At 47.3% G+C, this 20,470-nt stretch overlaps 1 protein-coding gene across 1 annotated transcript in view; it reads right to left on the bottom strand.

Moving 5' to 3' along the window:
- Positions 1–724: 724 nt before the first annotated feature.
- The window catches only part of sgip1a (SH3GL interacting endocytic adaptor 1a), a gene marked incomplete at its 5' end in the record, with an annotated part of 61,443 nt that continues 41,697 nt past the window's right edge, over positions 725–20,470 (bottom strand). Inside the window, 18 exon segments of the mRNA XM_080528260.1 lie at positions 725–860; positions 1,302–1,466; positions 2,315–2,379; positions 2,898–3,100; positions 3,480–3,615; positions 4,249–4,404; positions 4,962–5,073; positions 6,745–6,804; positions 10,451–10,610; positions 11,234–11,367; positions 13,434–14,231; positions 14,399–14,473; positions 15,464–15,556; positions 17,097–17,175; positions 17,177–17,183; positions 17,712–17,796; positions 17,901–17,925; positions 19,493–19,589. Coding sequence (XP_080384386.1) covers positions 838–860; positions 1,302–1,466; positions 2,315–2,379; positions 2,898–3,100; positions 3,480–3,615; positions 4,249–4,404; positions 4,962–5,073; positions 6,745–6,804; positions 10,451–10,610; positions 11,234–11,367; positions 13,434–14,231; positions 14,399–14,473; positions 15,464–15,556; positions 17,097–17,175; positions 17,177–17,183; positions 17,712–17,796; positions 17,901–17,925; positions 19,493–19,589 — 2,473 coding nt within the window. The 3' untranslated portion in view covers positions 725–837.

Genomic DNA, 20,470 nt, shown 5'->3' with positions numbered 1-20,470 from the left:
TATTTATTTTTTTTATATTGCAACCAGGTATTGAGTAATCATTGCAGCTGCCTGACTAGTATATACCTCATATTTTTGGGGGAGGAAAAATTAAGGAAGTATATGTTTGATCAGGTGTTCAGTGCTTTCAAAGGACAAGAGAAAGGAAAAGTATAGTATAGTATAGACTTGACCATGACCATAACCCTTACCTAACCCTAACGCTAACCCTAACCTCTTACCGTAGCCGTTTTAAAGCTCAACTTCAATGGGCTGACACCAGAGTCAGGTCGTCCCAGTTAACGTTTCCAGTACGACACAACCATAAATATCTTTTCATGTTTCCTGATCCTCTCTTTGTCTCATGTCTTAACTTGCTAATGCGTTTAATACAACTACTTTGTGGTGGTTGTATTGTGGTTGAGTCGGGGTTGAGTTGTGGTTCAGTAGTCAGGCAGCTGCAGTGACAGTGACAGGGTAGAACACCACCAACAGGTTAGAGAAGGGAGAGAGACAGAGGCATACATTGGACTGGAGGGGGAAAAACCTTGGTGTCTAACTGCAGCAATACAGATGTTCTGAAATGAATACATTTTACAAATACAATAAGTACACCCTAAAACGTTCCACGACGCTATATGCAAGTTAATACAATACTGCTGGGTAGGCTGCAAGGCCTGTCTCACGGGTTTAGAAAGGCGTCCATGGAGGAGTGTCTGTGTCTGTCTGTCTGTCTGTCTGTGGGGGTCTGTGGTGGTGGTGGTGTTGATCTGTCCTCTGCTGGAGCTGTCATACTCTGTCCATTGAGATGATCTTCAGTGTATTTGTTCAGTAGTATTGTTCAGTAGTGTGGATGAGTCAGTTGTCTGCCAAGTATTTTCCTGAAAATGACCAACATGCTCAGGTTACGTTTGAATGCTTTACGTGCGAAGGGAATCGTTACATACAAGTAACAGAACATCTAAGACACATTAGGATAGGCTATTCCTGCAGCTTAATGACACCAATGAATATCACAGTGAAACATTGTTTGCACATGACGAAAATATACAACGATCCTACCTGCAACAAGCTACTCATACATTTGATAAACGTACACTTGCAAAAGATAACTGAACACATATGAAGTTCACACCTCGTCGTTGACTGTCCCATACCAGGGGAGGCTGGTGGAGGTAGAAATCAGAGGACCACCTGTGTGTTTCATACCTTTCCAAGCATTACAATGAGCCTGTTCTCCGATTTCTACTTCCACCAGCCTCCACTGTCCCATACATCATACACCATACATCATACATCATACACGGCGGGCAGCGACTGACCTGCAGCAAACCTCTTCTTGATGAGAGAGAAGCGGTACCCTGGTCCTGCCAGCTCTATGTCACAGCCTGAGAGAGTGCTGCCCTCACTGGTGAACTGCACGGCCAGCGGAGACGGCTTACTGGGGCCCTCTGTCAACTGGAACCGTGCCAGCAAAGAGCCTACACCTGGACACAGAGACAGAGAGAGACTCAACATACAGTAGGCTACATACCTCGACAACCATACACACACGCACGCACACACACACACACACACAAATGCAGGCACACACACACACACACACACAAATGCAGGCACACACACACCCACACCCACACACACCCACACACACACACACACACACACACACACACACACACACACACACACACACACACACACTATTGCATTGTATTGTCAGTCCTATTGGGCAAGCATTATGGCTGGGAATTGCATGGGATCACACAACATCATATTATTAAGATAACTACCATAAGGTACATAGGCTGTGTTTCAATGCATAATATTATTGCGATACTCCATGCACTACTATTTTTATTTTCGAAACTGTGATATCTCAAGTTGTTTTCATTGGATGAAAGAGTTTCAATACAGAATCACAGAAAATACTATTGCAATACTCAACTGTACCCCAAAAATACACATTCCCAAATCCAGCGAACTGTCAGAATCAACAAGCTAAGATGGTTGTATTCTGAGAGATACTTGTGTTCCATCTTTACGGTTTAGACACTGAACCTCAAATAGAACCCCAAATTGCTCCCAATGAGCGGGCCGGCACCTCGCATGGTAAGTTGCTGCCATTGACGTGTGAATGTGTGTGTGTGAACGGGTGAATGAGAAGCCATTGTAGAGCACTTTGGAATAAGTGCAGTCCATTTACGATTGTATTAAGAGTCCAGTGTTGCAGGGACACAACTTCCCTGATTCTCTTAGCTTTGCATTAGTGACGTGCAACGGGCAATGTGATACTGCTGATTCCTCCAGAGGCTCAAGTATAAGCAACGTTTACCTCCATTTTCAGATTTCTGGGATATATCTGGAATCTTCCACAGGATTCTCTGCTGCTCCGCATTCCTGTCAGAACACACACCAAAGTGAACCTGTAGAACCTGCGAAAGTGAACCTGAAGAAATCTGTAATGCACGGAACAGAATGAGGAATGGTATCAAACACGTGGTTGACACCATTCCTCATTCCGTACCATGCGTTACAATGGGCCCGTCCTCCGATTTCTACCTCCACGGGTACATCTATATTCAGGGACGCAAACTGGTGATGGCCTAAAAAGGTGACAACACTTTTTCTTTGCCAGAAAACAAAGAACATTTATGAAAATTTTGACCTATTTTGAGGTAAAAACAGCAAAAAACGGCTAAAAGGTGACACGTTTGCATCCCTGTATATTGCAGCATGCCAGGGTAGAGTAGCTTGCACTTAGCAGGAATCGAAAATCACAACCCTCCACTTGCCAACCGGCCACACTACAGTAGCTACAGCCCCTAGAGAGTGAACTCCCTTGATGGAAATGCTAATAGGCTAACACAGGGTTCCTTACAATATCGATGACTCTGGCTAAGGACTTGTGTTCCTACCATGCGGCGGGGGGAAGCACCGCCTGCAGCTTGGTGACCCCTCCATCCACTGGGATCAGGAACTGGACGTTGTTGAGGGCCATGGGCGTGGTCATGGCGTCTCCGTTGTATTTGTAGTCTATTCTGAGGTCGGTGCTGGTGGGCTCACACCGCCAGCTCACCGCCAGGTTCAGGGGTGTCGCCTGGAGACCCTGTGCTGATACCTGAACACCAACCCGTCAAACAAAACAGTTCCATTTACCGGCTAGGGACAACTGCTTCACTCACTCACTCTCACACACACACACACTGGCTAGGGACAACTCACACTCTCACTCACTCACTCACTCTCACTCTCACTCTCACTCTCACTCTCACTCTCACTCACTCACACACACACACACCACGTTAAAACAGCTTTTGACGCCCAGAGCGTCGCAGTGAGATGACATCATCGGCACGTCTACAACGTGTTGTGTCGTGTCTATTATCTGGATCTATTCTTCAAGTGAAGCTAATTGTATTACTTGTGTGTATAAAAATCTGCTACATACAAATACAGCTGCATTGATGTGTCGCAGGGTTGCAGAGAGAGGACGTCACCTGATACTTGAGCATGTCCACGTTGTAGTAGGTGGCCTGGGGCTTCTGCTCGGCCACCTTCTTCAGATGGGTCATCAGGTTTGGCATGTTCACCCAGAAGTCTTTACAGTCGGCTTTGGGTTGCGTGGTCGTGTCACTGTCACAGACAACAGACAACAAAGCAGAGTGTCAAGGACCAGGAGGGAAGAGCCCCGGCAGGCGATGCTCTGGGTGTTCCATACATACACACATACATCCTGTATTTACTGGGAACAGTGTTGCCAGATGGGATTGTTTTCCAGCCTAACCACAGTCTAAAAAACCGCCCAGTGTGATCATAAGTAGCCCAATTGGGGCGGGAATACGCCCAATCTGGCAACACTGAGTGGGAATTTGATGTATGATATTGTGTTCGTATGACGTTAGGTGTACATGTATGTCCTTGTCGGTCATTCTAGCGTGACCCGAGTCATGTTGTATCAGAGTCACGCTACCTGTCCTAAGACAATGGGTATGGCCTGTCATGTTGTAGATGCTACAGTGCAATGCTAGGTGTAACACAGTGGATGCTGGTGGAGGCAGAAATCAGAGAACAAGCTTATTCTAATGCATGGAACGGATCGAGGAACGGTTTCAAACAAATGTGTTTGATACGTGTTCTGATATGATGCCATTCCTCATTCCGTTCCATGCGTCACAATGAGCCCGTCCTTCCGATATCCCCCTCCGCTGGCCCCCCCTGGTGTACTGTAACATGGACTGGGTGTGTTATGGTGGAAGGAGTCTTTACCAGCACAAGAGCTGGGGGTTAGGCAGCACATGCTCCAGACGGCTGTAGTTGGTTATGCTGAAGGTTAGCACGGCGGGGGCGGGGTTATTGGCAAAGTGCCGGGTGATCCCCGCTGGAAATGACAGCACCATCTCGCCTGTGATCTTCACAACACACCTTTATAGGACAGGGGACGAGGAGGAGGAGGAGTAGGTTAGAGCAGTGTTTCTCAACCCTCTCCTCTGGGCGCCCCAGCCACTCCACATATTTGATCTGTTCCACCACCAGCACACCTGATTCAACTAATCAAGTACAAACCATAATTGCTTTGTACTTGATTAGTTGAATCAGGTGAGCTGGTGGTGGAACAGATCAAATATGTGGTGCGGCTGGGGCGCCCTGAGGAGAGGGTTGAGAAACACTGGGTTAGAGAGTACAAAAGAGGGGGGGGGGTGAGAGAGAGAGAGAGAGAGTGAGGGAGAGAGAGAGCGATAAGATAGAGCGATGGAGTGAGAGAGAGCGATAGATCTCGTGAACGGGGCGTGACAGAGTGCGCACACAGGAGAGACAGAGAGAGAGAGAGAGAGAGAGAGAGAGAGAGAGAGAGAGAGAGAGAGAGAGAGAGAGAGAGAGAGAGAGAGACAGAGACAGAGACAGAAACAGAGAGAACACACAACACTGTGGAAAAGCCTTTCTCATCTCCTGACACAGCGTGCGTGTGTGTGTGGACGTACTTGTTGGGGTCGGCTCCTTTGAAGAAGGCGTTGACTGTCTCTGTGAAGGCTGCCGCCACAGGGAGGGTGTCCTGGGCCCCCATGGTGAGAGGGCTGGGCCCCCTGGAGCAACCTGGAGAAATACACCACAGAGACTTTAATATGAATACACAGAGTTGGGTGAGGGGGGCAGGGAGGGGGTGGGGGGGTGGTTGGGGGGGGACTCAGGCAGAGAGACAGTAGCGAAGAGAGAGAGAGACAGAATGAGAGAGAGAGAGAGAGGGAGAGGGAAGACTTTGAGCATCACTCACAACCCATGTCCAATAAGTCCTCACAAACCATCAAATCTACCAGTGGTAGTTTGTGGTGGTAGGAATCGGAGGCCCCCCCCCCCCCCTACAATTTCTACCTCCACCAGCCTCCCCTGAATTCGACTACTCTCTTCTTGAGTTCCTGTAGCAGTCACTCGCTACACCTCTACCTCTGTCCTAAAGTCCTACTCTCTCCTTCTCACCAGCAGTGTAGGGATGAAGATGGACAACCAAAGAGTGTGTGTGAAAACCAGGTGGTTTATATGATGGTTTTAAATAATGATCCAATGAGAACCAAGAGTAGTGATGGTGAGGTTGACAGGTTGAACTAGCTGCATTAGCTGCATTTGTGGACAGTTATGCCTATAGAGCAGGGGAGGCTGGGGGAGGTAGAACTCAGAGGACAGGCTCAATGTAATGCATAGAATGGAATGAGGAATGGTATTAAACACACGTGACGGCTATATTCCATGCATTACAATGAGCCCGTCCTCCGATTTCTACCTCCATCAGCCTCCAATGCTAGTTGGTTACACCCTTCTCCTGTTGATAACCAGTCATTTGGCATGATCTCTATTCCCTTGCTTAGAACATTCAATTGTAAACAGTTCAAACCTACCAATTCACTATTAAAATCACTATTTGGATACCAAATAAAGTCCCTCAACTCTGTTGTATATGTGCATGTACACCAGGGGAGGCTGATGGAGGCAGAAAATCGGAGGACGGGCTCATTGCAATGAATGTAATGTAATGAGGAATGTTTCATAGAATTCCTCATTCCATTCATTTCACTAAACCCGTCCTCTGATTTCTGCCTCCACGAGCCTCCCCTGAAGAACACAAATGTCTGATTTCACTACATCTGAAGACTGACACGGTTACATGAGGAAGGTTGTGATTAAGTTACATTGAAAGAGCCCAGAGAAGACGACAACAGAAAAAGAAAGAAAAAGGGAAAAAGTTAAATAGAGAGAGAGAGAGAGAGAGAGAGAGAGAGAGAAAGAGACAGAGAGAGAGAGAGAGAGAGCATGCGGTTTCCAGACATGCTGTGAATGCTGAATCACTCTGACAAGATCAGAGAGCCAACAATCAAAGATCAAAGCTTCAAGAGGCCAGAGAGAGTGGCTCCAAAAAGAAGAGAACACACCAAAAAAATAAAAAATATAAAAAATATTAGTAGAGTATGTGAATAACGATGATCTTTAAAGGAAGCGGCAGGTGGCCGTCGTCATGAAATGAGAATGGATGACGCGAGGAAGAGGAGTGGAAGGAAGACACGGGAGCCAGAGCGCTGGCTGCATATGGAGGGGGGGGGGGGGGGGGGATTCATGAGTTAGCTTGGGGGTGGGTGGTTGATGGGGGGGGGGGGGGGGGGGGAGAGAGGGAGGAGAGGTAGAGGGAGGAGGAGGAGGAGGGGAGGGAAAGCTTGCACAGATGAGCCTCAGGTGAGTGTACTCTACGGTCAGCCCCTTTGTGCAGACACAACTTACCTTCAAAGGTCAAATAAAACTTTCCTCTGTCAAACCAGACCAGGGAAGGCTGGTCACTCTCTGTGTAGGGGGGGAGGGGGGGGGGGGGAGAGCGGAAGGAGGCGGGGAGGAGGGAGAGTGGGTGAGGAGGGTGAGGAAGGGGAGGGGAGAGAGAGAAGGACAGTAGCGTGAGTCACATGGCAGGTCTATTAAACATCACAGTGAGGTCGGGGAGGAGGTGGAGAGGGGGGGCGGGGGGGGGTCAAGGACAGAGGGCACAGGCAAGACATTACTATGCCGGGATATAATAGGACATGTGTATGTGTGTGTGTTTGTGTCTTGCGTATGTGTGTGCATGTGTGCGTGCGTGCGTGAGTGAGTGAGTGTGCGTGCGTGCGTGAGTGTATGTATGTATGTGTGTGAAGAGGTGGGGGTTTCTTGTGGATGCCAGAATAGGTGCAGTGGTGGTGGTGGGTCTGCGGGGACTTGAAGAGAAGAAGCCAAGCCTGGAGGGGGACTGTGTGGGGAGGCCTGTAGATCGTTCATACCATACGCACGTACAATACACCTCTATACAGACCATAATAGTCATACGCATCCATAAGGGACGCTCTGAGTGGTCTTCTTCATTACATCTTATTGTATTCATGGCTCTCTGGCAACAATACATGCACAATGTCAGTGGCAATCTTGTATCCATCCTTAGGTTGTTTGTCTTATGAAACAGATGGGGCTGCCTGCTGTAGCTGATAATGCCCAGCAGGGGGCAGAGATGAGGAGTGGAATCAGGAGTGGAGGAGGGGTTTGTGGACTCACTGTTGTGAACAAGGTGTGCTGATTGACTGAAGCTTGGCTGGAGCCAGGGGATGGAGTGAGAGAAAGAGTGGGGGGGGGGGGTGGGTAAGGGTAGCAGAAAGAGTGTGTGGGGGGGATGTGGATAATAGGGGGGTAGGTGTGTGTGCTAGTCTAGTGGGAGGGGGGGTATGGAGGAGTGGAGAGACACGTTTTCCACGGATGGAGTGTTGTTGACAGGGTGAGGGTCAGGGGTTGAGTGGGGGTGTTCTGAGGGTGGGGGTTGTGGGGGGGGGGGGGGCACTGGAGAGTTCACTGTGTGGGGCTGCGTTGAAGTCCTCTCAGAGAGGGAGAGGAGAGGATGAAACCATGAATACCAAACAGCTGGAGTGCCACCAGGTCCTAGTCTCCTGCCAGACTTCCAACCAGACAAAGGCACCCTCATATGACAAGACTGTGTGTGTGTGTGTGTGTGTGTGTGTGTGTGTGTGTGTGTGTGTGTGTGTGTGTGTGTGTGTGTGTGTGTGTGAGAGAGAGAGAGAGAGAGAGATAGACTGTCTGTGTGTGCCTGGATCTGGAGTGCCCACAGATAGCAGCTCTTCAGACACATTTATTACTGAAGTGCTAACACACACACACACACACACACACACACGCACACACACACACACACACACACACACACACACACACAAAAGTCATACTAAGTCATGGCATGACATGCTCAAACTTGGAAGACACTGCACTCCGTCCATACACACAAACTATGACCGTGTCGTCAGTCATAAAGAACGTTGCCATGGGGATGTTGGTAGGACAGCCACAGATGTACAGTCATATAAGACACACAACAGAAAGAAGGACGTGTGGGAGGATGAGACAGGGATGGGGTTTCAGCGTCCTGAAGAAAAGTGATCCTTGTGGTGATCCCCATTTCATACAGGTTTTGCATGTATGGATTTTCATTTCAGCTAAGTAGTTCAGCTTTTGAATGCGATTGAGGAGAGAGAATTAGAGAGAGAGAGAGAGAGAGAGAGAGAGAGAGAGAGAGAGAGAGAGAGAGAGAGAGAGAGAGAGAGAGCAAGAAAGAAAAACAGCTATCTATCAAAAAGTGTGGTGGAAAGAATGGTCAAAATAAATTAAAAAGGAATAAAGCTCCATGGTATACAGTATATACTGGAGCATTACTTTTGAAATGGAGAAAATGAAATCTGTGGCATCTCCCTATGCCAGGAGGTGGAGGGTCATCAGAGGACAGGCTCATTGTAATTCATGGAAAACATGTTCATCGTGCCATGCATTACCATTCCTTATTCCATTCTCAACCATGTACTGTATGTTTGATACCATTCCTCATTTCATTCCATGCATTACAATGAGCCCATCCTCCGATGTCTAACACCACCAGCCTCCCCTGTACTCAACAGTCTTAGTCCAACATCTGGCACCCTGTGACGACTGACATCAACACACAACGCAGCACACAAAACAACAGCTCTCATGGATGGCCTATGACCCTTCAATGCCAAATGCATCCTGGGTAATAGGGATCAGACAAGAAGCAAAGCTTGCATGGACACTGGAACACACCACCCCCCACCCCCATTCCCACCCCCCCACCCCTTCCAGTCAGATGGGGTCAGTACTATACTGTACCTGCCAGCGCATCAAAGTGCCTCTCAAACGTGGGCAGTTTGTCTACAAATGCATCTTCTGACATCACAACAAACGATAGCCCAACAAACGATAGCCCAAAGACAAAGACAAGAGCAAAACAAAAAGAAAACAATGGAAATCAAATAAAGGAAAACATTAATCAAGAACCATGTAAGAAATAACACAAAAACAGAACTAAAACAGACAGTTTCACACGTTCTAGGGAACTTCAAACTAAAATAATGTAAATTAAAAGAATACATACAAATATAACATAATACAGAATAAACAAATGCGACTAGAAACACACAGGATCTATGATTATGATGCTGTATGCCTTCAAAAACAAAAACAACAATCAATCAATCTGTCTAACTAACCAACAATGAATAAATAATGCATTCTGTATTTAGCAATGACAGCAAACCGCACAACGCTTCATTTACTTTGAGCGATTTAAAATGTCTTTCTGTGGATTTAACACGATATGGATCACTGTCAAGTATTGACAACAACCAGTAAATTAAATTATGTGTCTGCCAACATCAGGTTGTATCAAGGGAGGCTGGTGGAGGTAGAAATCAGAAGACGAGCTCATTGTAATGCATGGAATGGAATAATGAATGGTATCAAACTACCGTTCCTCATTTCATCCCATGAATTGCAATAAGTCCGTCCTCCATTTTCTGCCTCCCCTGGTATGTATATGTATCAGTATGAATATACAGAATACACTATCTACTACTCTATCAATAACAGCAGTGGTTCCCTATACATACATTTAAGCATCTACTGTATTAGCACTTATAGGCACGTTCAAGTCTACCCATGTTTTCTCCATTCTCAACGACACACTCTAAAACAAGAGCATCTTTGTATGAGAAGTGCCTCATCATCAGTATATGATCTGATCTGAGTTGAGAGTGGCAGACACTGAGGCAGTCGCTACATGAGCACAGAGCAGACCTGCAGTTGAAATAGTATTTGAAATCATTTCACTTCAAATACTTTATTTCATTTCAAATACTTTAGCGTTTGCTTTAGCGTTTTTGCTTGAGTCTGCCAGAGAGTCAACCAGCCGGGGTGCGGGGTTTTACACTTTGAGGACTATTCCATTGGTTCCACTTCACAAGGCAAATCAATCAAGCACAGTTACGTATTTGAAATGATTTCAAATTGCTATTTGAAACCCAGGTCTGGCAGAGAGACACTGAGCACGCAGACAATAGCACAGCTACACAGCAGGTAGTGATGGGAGATGGCGCACACGCACACGCACCTGACACAGACACGGAGAGGTCTTTACCGACGGTGGGCGTGGTGGCGGCGCTCAGGGAGTTGGTGGAGGAGATGGAGGAGGTGCTCTCTGCCCGGGCCAGGGGGGCGGCGGGAGGGGGGCTGGACGAGTGGACTGGACCTGGGGGGCTGAAGGGCCGACTCTGGAGGGAGGCAGGGAGAGAAAGAGAGAGAGAGAGATAGAAGTGTGAGAGAGAGAGAGAGAGAGATAGAAGTGAGAGAGAGAAAGAGACAGAGAGAAGAAGTGAGAGAGAGAAAGAGACAGAGAGAAGAAGTGAGAGAGAGACAGAGGGAGAGAGATATATTATATATAATAATAATAATAATAATAATAACAACTTGGATTTATATAGCACCTTTCATAAAACCCAAGGACGCTTTACAATTCTAAAGGAAATGGTCGGACAGACAAAACAGAAACAGAGACTAGGGACCAAAGGCCTTGGTGAACAGATGGGTTTTGAGGGCTGATTTGAAGGAGTCCAGGATGGGGGCATTGCAGATCACTAAGGGGAGAAACTTCCAGAGGGTAGGTGCAGCCACACTGAAGGCTCTGTCCCCAAAGGTCGAGGAGGATGAGTATGCTGATGTGGCCACAATCAGCAGCGATGAGAAGATCATTGGTGATCTTAATGAGTATTATATATACTCAGTTCAACATACATTTTGTGGGGGTTAAAACTAAAATTAGCAATGATGGCAATCGTAAAAAAAAAACAACAACCAAAAAACGGATTGAAAATAAGAGGTTGATAGCGGCACATACCACATCGCTCACGCTGGGTTTCCCAGGAGGCAGTTTGGGTCGAGAGGATGGGCGTGGCGGGGGAGGGGGTGGGTTGGGGCTGGGGCTGCTGGTAGCTGCTGATGGAGTGGCTGGTCGAGCTGGAGAGGAGGAGCCTGTGGAGGGGGGTGGAAGTGGATCAGTCACATGACAGGAAGTCACTGCATAGAAACGTTCTACAGCAGTGTACATCCTGATTCAATACGATTCAACAACATCCATTTATCCATCCATCCATTCAATTCAATTCAAACGCTTTATTGGCATGACTGTTGAACACATTATAGGTGAATCAACATAACGATTAATGATCATACATCGATCATAGTGGACTCTAATAAACAATTAAAATATCAAGGTTTTCCATGTGATGGGAGTGTTTTGGCGGAATTGAACTGAGCAACATTTGGAAGTGGTGAAACTGAGTAACAGTGGCTTGTTTTCCTATGAAGTGTGTGTGTGTGTGTGTGTGTGTGTGTGTGTGTGTGTGTGTGTGTGTGTGTGTGTGGGGGGGGGGGGGGTCATAAAACAATGCTACACTGCACTCGGCCCATTTACTGTTTATATTGAGGGCCAGTTTTCCCACACTAGGACATGGCATTCCCAGCCAGTATTCCCAGTCTCCTCCTGGCTCCAACGTGCTGCTGCATCAGCAGGATAGGGGCGAGTGTGTGTTCAGGCTGGTGTCTGTGGGGCTTGTTCCCTTTGTGTTCAACTAAACTAACCCTTCTCCTCAAGGTCACTTCACAATGACAATACATTACGCACAGAGTCTGGTCAACAGATCTCTCTCTCTCTAGGTCGACATCAGGGGAGGCTACTGGAGAAATAGTAATTGCATCATAACAATACTGCCTCCATGTCACAAGGCTGGACTGTATCGAATCCATTTGAATGCATTAGTATCTCAGTATTATTATCATCAGTCCCACTCATACCAAACTGTGTTTCTTACTGTGTATTTTATATCAATTGTATATGTCTATAAGACCGTTATACTTATATACCAGTGTACTGTATGCCTTATTTTAACCGTTGTTATAGTTGTGTGAAGCCCATTGCATTACATTCATGTACGAAGCATTACATTCTTGTTTGACTTGATTTGTTTTTTAAGCCTCTATGTCCTGTAATAGCATGATCACTGTAGGCTACTGTACACTGGGGGAGTGTGACAGTGATACAGAAGTTAAGATTAATCTAGCTATATTGAACATGACCATATCTCCTAGTACTCACAGTCATAACTACCATTGAGGACACAGAGGTCATGACCTCTGTATTTTTTTGTCATATACTGTACATAAACATACTGTACATATTCCATATGATATATATTTCCCCTTACTTTATATGTGAACTACCTGTATGAAGGTTCATACTACTGTAAGCCTAGACACTCATACTTGTAATCTTTGGGGACAGGCAGTGCCAGAAGTTGAAGTGGTTGCTTTTGGTAGGCTAAATACAAGTACATTTCTAAACATTAGCTTGATATTTAGCTTGAAAACCTTGTTAACCTTGCGGCAAAACGTTAAGAGTCAGTTCAGGGTGATTGTACTAACAGGAAGGAGTTAATTTACTGTATGACCTGTAATATTTACCTGGCAAACTTAACCGTGGGGTGAAAGTAAAGTACTTGACTAGTACGGTACTAGTAAAATGACTAAATATTTACTTTAAATATATAGCCTGAACACTTTGGTAATCTTGGGGCGAAATAGTCCACATAGGATGTGACTAGACATGTTTACCATTCATTCTCTACCAGTCTGGCCTGTCTCCAAAAGTGACAAGAGTGAGCTGGAAACAAATATCCTGGGGAAGGATTTGTCCCAAACCCCTTACAGGGGTTGTGCGTGACCTCTGTAAGAAACAAAGTAAGGCACACAAACGGAATAACTGCTACTGTTATTATGTTGTTGTGCTGTCTTGACTGCATGACGCAGCACATTTCCATGACACACATTCAGGGCTGTGATGAATACACGGTACTTTTTTTTTCTTTTTTTTTTTCTTTCCTAACACCAGGGGAGCCACCCCTCCTAAATTTCGTTGTTTGGTACCTGTACTGTAGCAATGACAATAAAGTCCATTCATTCATTCATCAGGCTGGAGGTTACAGTAACCACACGTTACTGACTGTGTCCCAGTGAGAGTGTGTCAGACAGAGAGTACTCACCACTACCCGTGCCCCCGGTCCCGGTCCCAGAGAGAGGGCCTGGGGAGGACACCACTGCCCTGTACGTAGGGGGTGGAGGAGGGGGAGGAGTGGCCCGGATCGCCTGGCCAGCATCTTTGGGCGAGGCGGTGGTGTCACTGAGGTCCTCTATCACCGTGGGTGGGGCCGCTGCCTCGGGACTCTTCCGTTCCTCCTCTGACGGGACGTGGGGCGGGGGGGGGATGACGAGGGGCGGGGGGATGGAGCGTGCGGAGGCACCCTCTGCAGGAGCCAGGGGGCTGGAGGGGAGCTCTGGCGCTGCTTTAGTGGAGGGGACAGGAGGGACAACGGGAGGTGAGGTGAGAGGAGGGGGGACGACGGCTTGGGGGGGAGTGGGAGGTGTAGGGTCCTTCGGTGGAGGTGGTGGGGGTGCGGGGTCTTCCCGCGGGGGTGGGGACGGGACTGTGGGTGTGGGCGCTGCTGGTTCCACTTTCGGGGGTGGCGATGTCGGTAGAGCGGGGACAGGCTCCTCCTGGGGAGGCGGGGAGGTGGGGAGGGGCGGGGCCGTGTCCCCCGGAGGAGGTGGGGAGGAGGAGGGGGAGAGAGGGGCGGGGTCTTCTAGAGGCGGAGGGGACGTGGGTAGGGGAGGCGCCGGGTCTTTCGGAGGGGGCGGTCTGTCGGGAGATTCCTCGCTGAAGCAGACCCACTTGTCTCCCCCGGACTCCTCGGCGGGGAGGGGGGTCTCCGGGGGGCCGAAGATGTTGTCCAGGTCTGCGATGGAGGGCTTCCCGGCTGAGTCTGCTGCATCTGTCGACACCACTGGTATAGGGTCAACCACAAGTCAGTTATTATGAGAATGACCGGATGAGAGAGAGAGAGAACGAGTGAGGCAGAGGAAAGAAAAGATCAATTCAAAATTGAGGAGTGCCTTGGAGGTTGATATGAGGTAGAGGGAGGCAGCGAGGGATGATGAGCGGGGCTCTTACCGTCAGCGTCTGCAGAGGGGGGGCCAGTCGGAGGGGGGGTGGTCGGGACATTCTTGGGCGGAAGCGGAGGCGGAGCTGCAATGACATCAGTGCGGCCATGAGCAGCCATGACACTATGAAGGGCACGCCGGTGCAGCTCAGGGACAGGGGAGGGAACCCCAAATAGCCCATGCCCTACATACATACATACATACAGTACATACATACATGGAGGACCCATGGCAGATGCAGGGAGGAGAATAATGCAGGGAGGTGAACGAGACATGGTGCATGGTATGGAAAAAAGAGTGTTAGTAAATCCAGCACAACTGTATGATATGGGCTTTTTTATTATTTTTCTGGCTAATGGCTGATGAACTCACTTACAAATCCCTCCATGCCTGCGCCCCCAGTACCTAACTGATCTCCTCTCCCAACATACCCCTTCTCGGAACCTGCGGTCCTCAGAACCTGCTGTCCACCCCCCGCACCAAACTACGGACCTTTGGGGACAGAGCCTTCAGCGTGGCTGCACCTACCCTCTGGAAGTTTCTACCCATAGTGATCCGCAATGCCCCCACACTGAACTCCTTCAAATCAGCCCTCAAAACCCATCTATTCACCAAGGCCTTTGGCCCCTAGTCACTGTTTCTGTTTTGTTTGTTTTCTGTATTGTCTGTCTGATCATTTCCTTTAGAATTGTAAAGCGTCCTTGGGTTTTATGAAAGGCGTTATATAAATCCAAGTTATAATTATTATTATTATTATTATTATTAAGTGAGTGGGTTAGCACTGACTGTGGTGCAGAGGGTGAGAAAGAGAAAGAGAGAGAAAGAGAGAGAGAGAGAGAGAGAGAGAGAGAGAGAGAGAGAGAGAGAGAGAGAGAGAGAGAGAGAGAGAGAGAGCGAGTTAATAGCCCACTTGCTCACAGACTCTCTACTCTGTTATGGCCTCTCTTGTCCGCTCGTTAGTTGGCTCATGGTGGTGGTGGTGGTGGTGGGGGAGGAGGAGGGGGGGGTTATGAGGTGAACTGGTGATTCCGTGCAGTCATTCCAGGAAGTGAGGAGAGGGAGTGGTCGAACTTACTTCCTGTGGGGAAGGGTCTGGTCAGAGAGGAGTCTGAGTCTGGCTCAGTCTCAGAGAGAGGTGCCCCCCACACATCTGTCTCAAATATATTCACTAGGTTCGAGAAGGGACATGACAGAAGAAGAGGGGGGGGGGGGGGGGAGTCAGTTAGGCTAGTATTTAGCCATTAAAGCTATCATTATGTATCATTAAAAGGCTATACACTTTTGGAAATAGCAATATGAACTACCTAGCATTTAGCTATTAAAGCTAATCGTTAACTCACTATCATTATTTCTCATTAAAAGGCTATACAACCTGGCGATGTTATTGTTAGCTTAAATTCTGGCATCTAAGTAATCCCTGTGCTCAAAAAGAGATAACACAGCAAGGTTGTCATAGTAATAACATTACTGGCATTACCATAGCTCAGGTCGATCGGTCCCCATATACCTCATCTGACTAGAAGGCTTTTATACTTTATTCCATACTGTATGTGCCTTATTAAAATGTTTTTATCGTTGTATGAAGGGCACTGCAGTACATGTATGTAAGATGTTTGCTTTGATTTGATTTATAACCATTTATGTACGGAATGTTGGATGAGCCTATAGGCTCCAGGGACTAGTATTAACCACACAGAGTTGTGGATATCTCTGGATCTTAATGGACATGTAAACAAGGGAAACACAGCTGTGGTGAAATTAACGTTGCTAATCAGCATTAGCGACTGCCTGACAGTTACATAAGATACTGAGAGCTAGCCCAGCCAGCGGAGCTAAATCCCACAGGATTGAAAGTGAGAGGGGTGAGGGAGGAGGGGAGTCTCGTGAAACACCTAAACAAACAAACAAACAGTGGAAACTATGGTGACATCAGAGTGCCTCTGAACTCTGTCCAAAATATCAGGCAAGGTTGCAGTGAGACGGATATTATTGTCCCAAATCAACCCCTAGACCCTATTATGAGTAAGCATCCTGCTTACACCTGTCCAGAATCTCCACAAGTGCATTGGGAGTACGACTTAAGGCGTACTGACTAAGAGTATGAATGTGGATCAGGGGATGCTGACGGAGGTAGAAATCAGAGGATGAGCTCATTGTAAACGCATGGAACGGAATGCAGAACGGTATCAAACGCGCGTGTGTTTTATACCATTCCTCATTCCGTTCCATACATCACAAAACAAACATGTGTTTGATACCATTCCTCATTCTATTTCATGCATTATTACAATGAGCCCGTCCTTTCTGCCTCCACCAAACTTCCCTGATGTTGGTGCAGAAGTCTGTGTGGCATATAGAGGAAGAGTGGTGTTGAGAGGTGACAGTAGAGGCAGTGTAGAGAGACAGTGTAGAGAGACAGTGTAGAGAGCATCCAGCCTGTTGTTATTGAGGTGCAGGCGGCAGTGTGTCAGCAGTGAGCCAGACAGGGCTGACAGCAACAACAACCTCAGGACATCATGTCGTTTCCCCACAAGCTCATTAACGTGTTCTATCACATCTCACATCAAAACAGACCTCTGGGTAGAGGCTGAACACACACACGCACACACACGCGCACACACCACACTTAAGCGCCAACACACACAAATGTAGGCTACTACACTATAAGAAACTGTCACACACACATTTCTGAGAGTTTTTTTATTTACCTTCAATGTTCTGTTCTCCAAAGGCTGTGTCCAGAGGAGGCCCAAATAAGGCTGTTGCGTCCTCTGGTACTGGGGCTGGTACTGGGGCTGGTACTGAGGCTAGTACTGGTACTGGGGCTGGTACTGGTATTGGGGCTGGGGCTGATACTGGGGCTGGGGGTGGGGGTTTCATACTGCTGTGGAGAGGAGAGGAGATAGAGGAGAGGAAAAAAGGGAGGGGAAGGGGAGAGTGGAAGGGGATGGAGAGAAGAAGGGAAGGCAAGGGAAGGGAGTGGGAGGAGTGGAAGATAAGACATGAGCAGGGTGAATCACAAGCATCCGACCACGGCAGAGAGACTTCCACAGACACGCTTCAGTTGCGTCACTGACTGCAGTACTGCTGGAGCTGTGTTCAGCTGATAAACAAACAGATGCTGTCTGCATACAGCAACGTTGAACACAACCCTACAGGGATTACCTCTCTGCACAAAGCAAAGGTTGTTGTGAGAAATATAGCATAACAATGTCAAAATCAGTGAATAACTGCAAATAGGCCCGGGACTAGGGACTAGGGAATTTGTGACAGGTGTGTGTGTGCGTGTGTATATCGGGGGGGGGGGGGGGGGGCTGATTTACCTAGGAGGTGGGGCCAACGGGGCTGGTGTAGGGGCTACCGTGGGTAGACTGGGTGCCGTACGTCTTGGCCGAGCGATCTCTTCAGCTGGGGAGAGATTCACAACCGTTGGCCTGATACACTCATACTCAGCTCATACTAGAGCAATTAATTATGCTTCAGCAATAAAATAAAACGAATAAAATACTTACTAGATGTATTCCTTTTCATCACCCCCTGTAATAAAACACATATTTGAAAAAAAACAAAAAACCACATGATTAAGCACATGACACAAACCATGATCCATTGCACACTGACATGACTCCTCATCTATGTAACTAGTCGAAGGGTTCAGGTGGTACGGTGGCGCTGAACCAGGACATGGTGGCTCACTCCAGGTGCCTGTACACTAGTGAAGGTCAGACAGGGGATGTTCTACAGCCTTGGGTTGATCTAATCACATGTGAACGGTCTACAGTACGTCCTGCCCATTGCCTTAGCTACCCTGTCATCTCACACACAGGGGGCAGGGTGACTAATACTACCGCTGTTCTCTCTTAAAGTGGAATTTGACTCAAAAATCACCACAATTTACCAGGAAGTAAACGGGAGCTTGTTATTAGGATATGTATGAGTCTCTGATGTGCAATATGTTAATGCCATGATATTTCAGGATGATATCAATGATGGAATGACAAGAAATATACAACAATTGTTCGTTCTTTTCATCAAATTTCACTTTAACTCACACATCAACACTGTGTGGATATACTGTTTCTAGCGTCCAGCTCACCTGCACTGAGTGAATTCTGAGTGAATCAATATTTTGCATTGAAAGTGAAAATAGTATGTTGTCATTGCAGTGACACTGGAAGCAGTTGCATCAATCAAGGGACATGTGTTACTGTGTACTGATCAGACGGGCTCATTGTAATGTATGATTTGATACCATTCCTCATTCTGTTCCATGCATGACGACAATGAGCCCGTCCTCCGATTTCCACCTCCACCAGCCTCCCCTGGTTCTGGTAGAGAGGATGTATGATCTGACTCAGAGGTGTAGTTAAAGTCATACCCCCATAGTGTTATTATATATCATACTCTGCACAATAAGCCTGCGGTTCTAGTTTACTGTCAGCATGGAAACATTTTTGATTTGGAAGGCAATATATATCGCTGCAATGGATGACTCTCAAAGCTGTACTCAGGTTCAATAGCACTGCAGCTGCTACTGGTAAACTAGAGAAATGCTACCACACCCCATATTGAAAAAGAGAGAGAGAGAGAGAGTTACAGAGAGAGAGAGAGAGCAGCTGGTTAGTGAAAGAGAAAGAGAGAGAGAGTATTACAGTATGACATGGTACTCTTTCACTACTGCTGAGATCAGAGCCCCTGCTAGTGCACGACAAGAAGAGGAGAGTGACGGAAAGAGAAGGAGGAGAAGAAATGAGAGGAGGAGAAGAGAGAAGGGGAACAGCAGAGGAGTCAGCGGATGCGTGGCTGAAGAGACAGATCAAAGGGTCCAGCTGTCAACAGGACACCCCGCCACAACTGGGAACACGCTGTGGCGAGTTAGCGAACTTTTCTTGATCAACCACTTCAGCCATCCTCTCCCCTCCCCTCCACTCCCCTCATCTCCCCCCCACCCCACCTCACCCCACCCCCCCTCCACTCACCTCCCCTCCACCTGTACCGCAGGCTACAGGAAGCACAGATGGCCAAATAGCATTTTGTATTGTGTACCCCCCACCACCCTCCACCCCCCCCCCCCAAGGCCCCAAGGAGACAGAAGGACACTTACCGGGCTGCGTCTCTGTGACCAGCAAAAGGGAAGAGAGAAGAGACACCTGGTCAGAGAGTGACAAATCAGTAAAGCAGACTTCTCCAACGTCCAGTCCCTCAGTTACAGTCAGTTTAGTATCTTAGCAACGTGGCACCACTGATAGCTCTGGACTGCCGGACCCACCAGACAGAAGACAGAAGGAGTTTAGTTTAGTTTAGTTAATTCGTTTATAATTTTACGGACAGTCCCCATTAATTAACTGTGCAGTAAATAGAGCAGCTTTAGCCTACATGGCTAATTTCCAGCTGTAGTCCCCAGCCAGTTGTCAGTAGGCACCCTAAGTGAGTGTGAAGTGAGAAGTGAGAGTGAAGGGTTTAGAGAGGTGACTGTGTACAGTTGTTTGCAAAGGGCTCAGTCAGAGTTGGGTGTTAAGTTAAGACAGGTACAGTATAAGACAGTACAGTTGTTGCATCATCTACTTCCTGGTGGGTGGGTGGGTGGGAGAACTGAAGAACAAAGCAACAGCCGCAGCATGTGATTGGAGAACTGACATGTCAATCTAAAGCCTTGACTGGTGTTACAGGCTTGTGATGTCCTTTTCACATTTTCTGTATTTTTTCTGTTTTCAAGTTTCTTTATTGAATATTCTTTTTGCAGTTTGGGAAACTGAAATACAAGAATATATTACAGTCACGTCAACATCAATGAAATACAACATAAAAATATAAAACACAATTTTGGATAAAAAACAGTGATAATAACTTGAGTTACAGTGAAGCTTGAGTATGCTATTTATCAACACAGTCTATGGCGGTGATGGGTAAGGCTAAAACGTTCATCCTATGTTATTTGGTATTCAGGAGTCCTGTAAAGAATGGGATGGGTGATGTTTTGTATCTTGCTGTTCTTGTTTTGGGGATCTGGAGTTGGGGACTGTTTCTGGTTTGGCGATTTGATATTTGGGCTCTGGTAGGTGGCAGCCAGGCTCTGAAGGGG

This window comes from Nansenia antarctica, assembly GCF_963989245.1.
Source record: "Nansenia antarctica genome assembly, chromosome: 1".
Lineage (NCBI taxonomy): Eukaryota > Metazoa > Chordata > Actinopteri > Argentiniformes > Microstomatidae > Nansenia > Nansenia antarctica.
The sequence above is the reverse complement of the archived record's forward strand: the minus strand, read 5'-3'. Positions and strand labels throughout refer to the sequence as shown.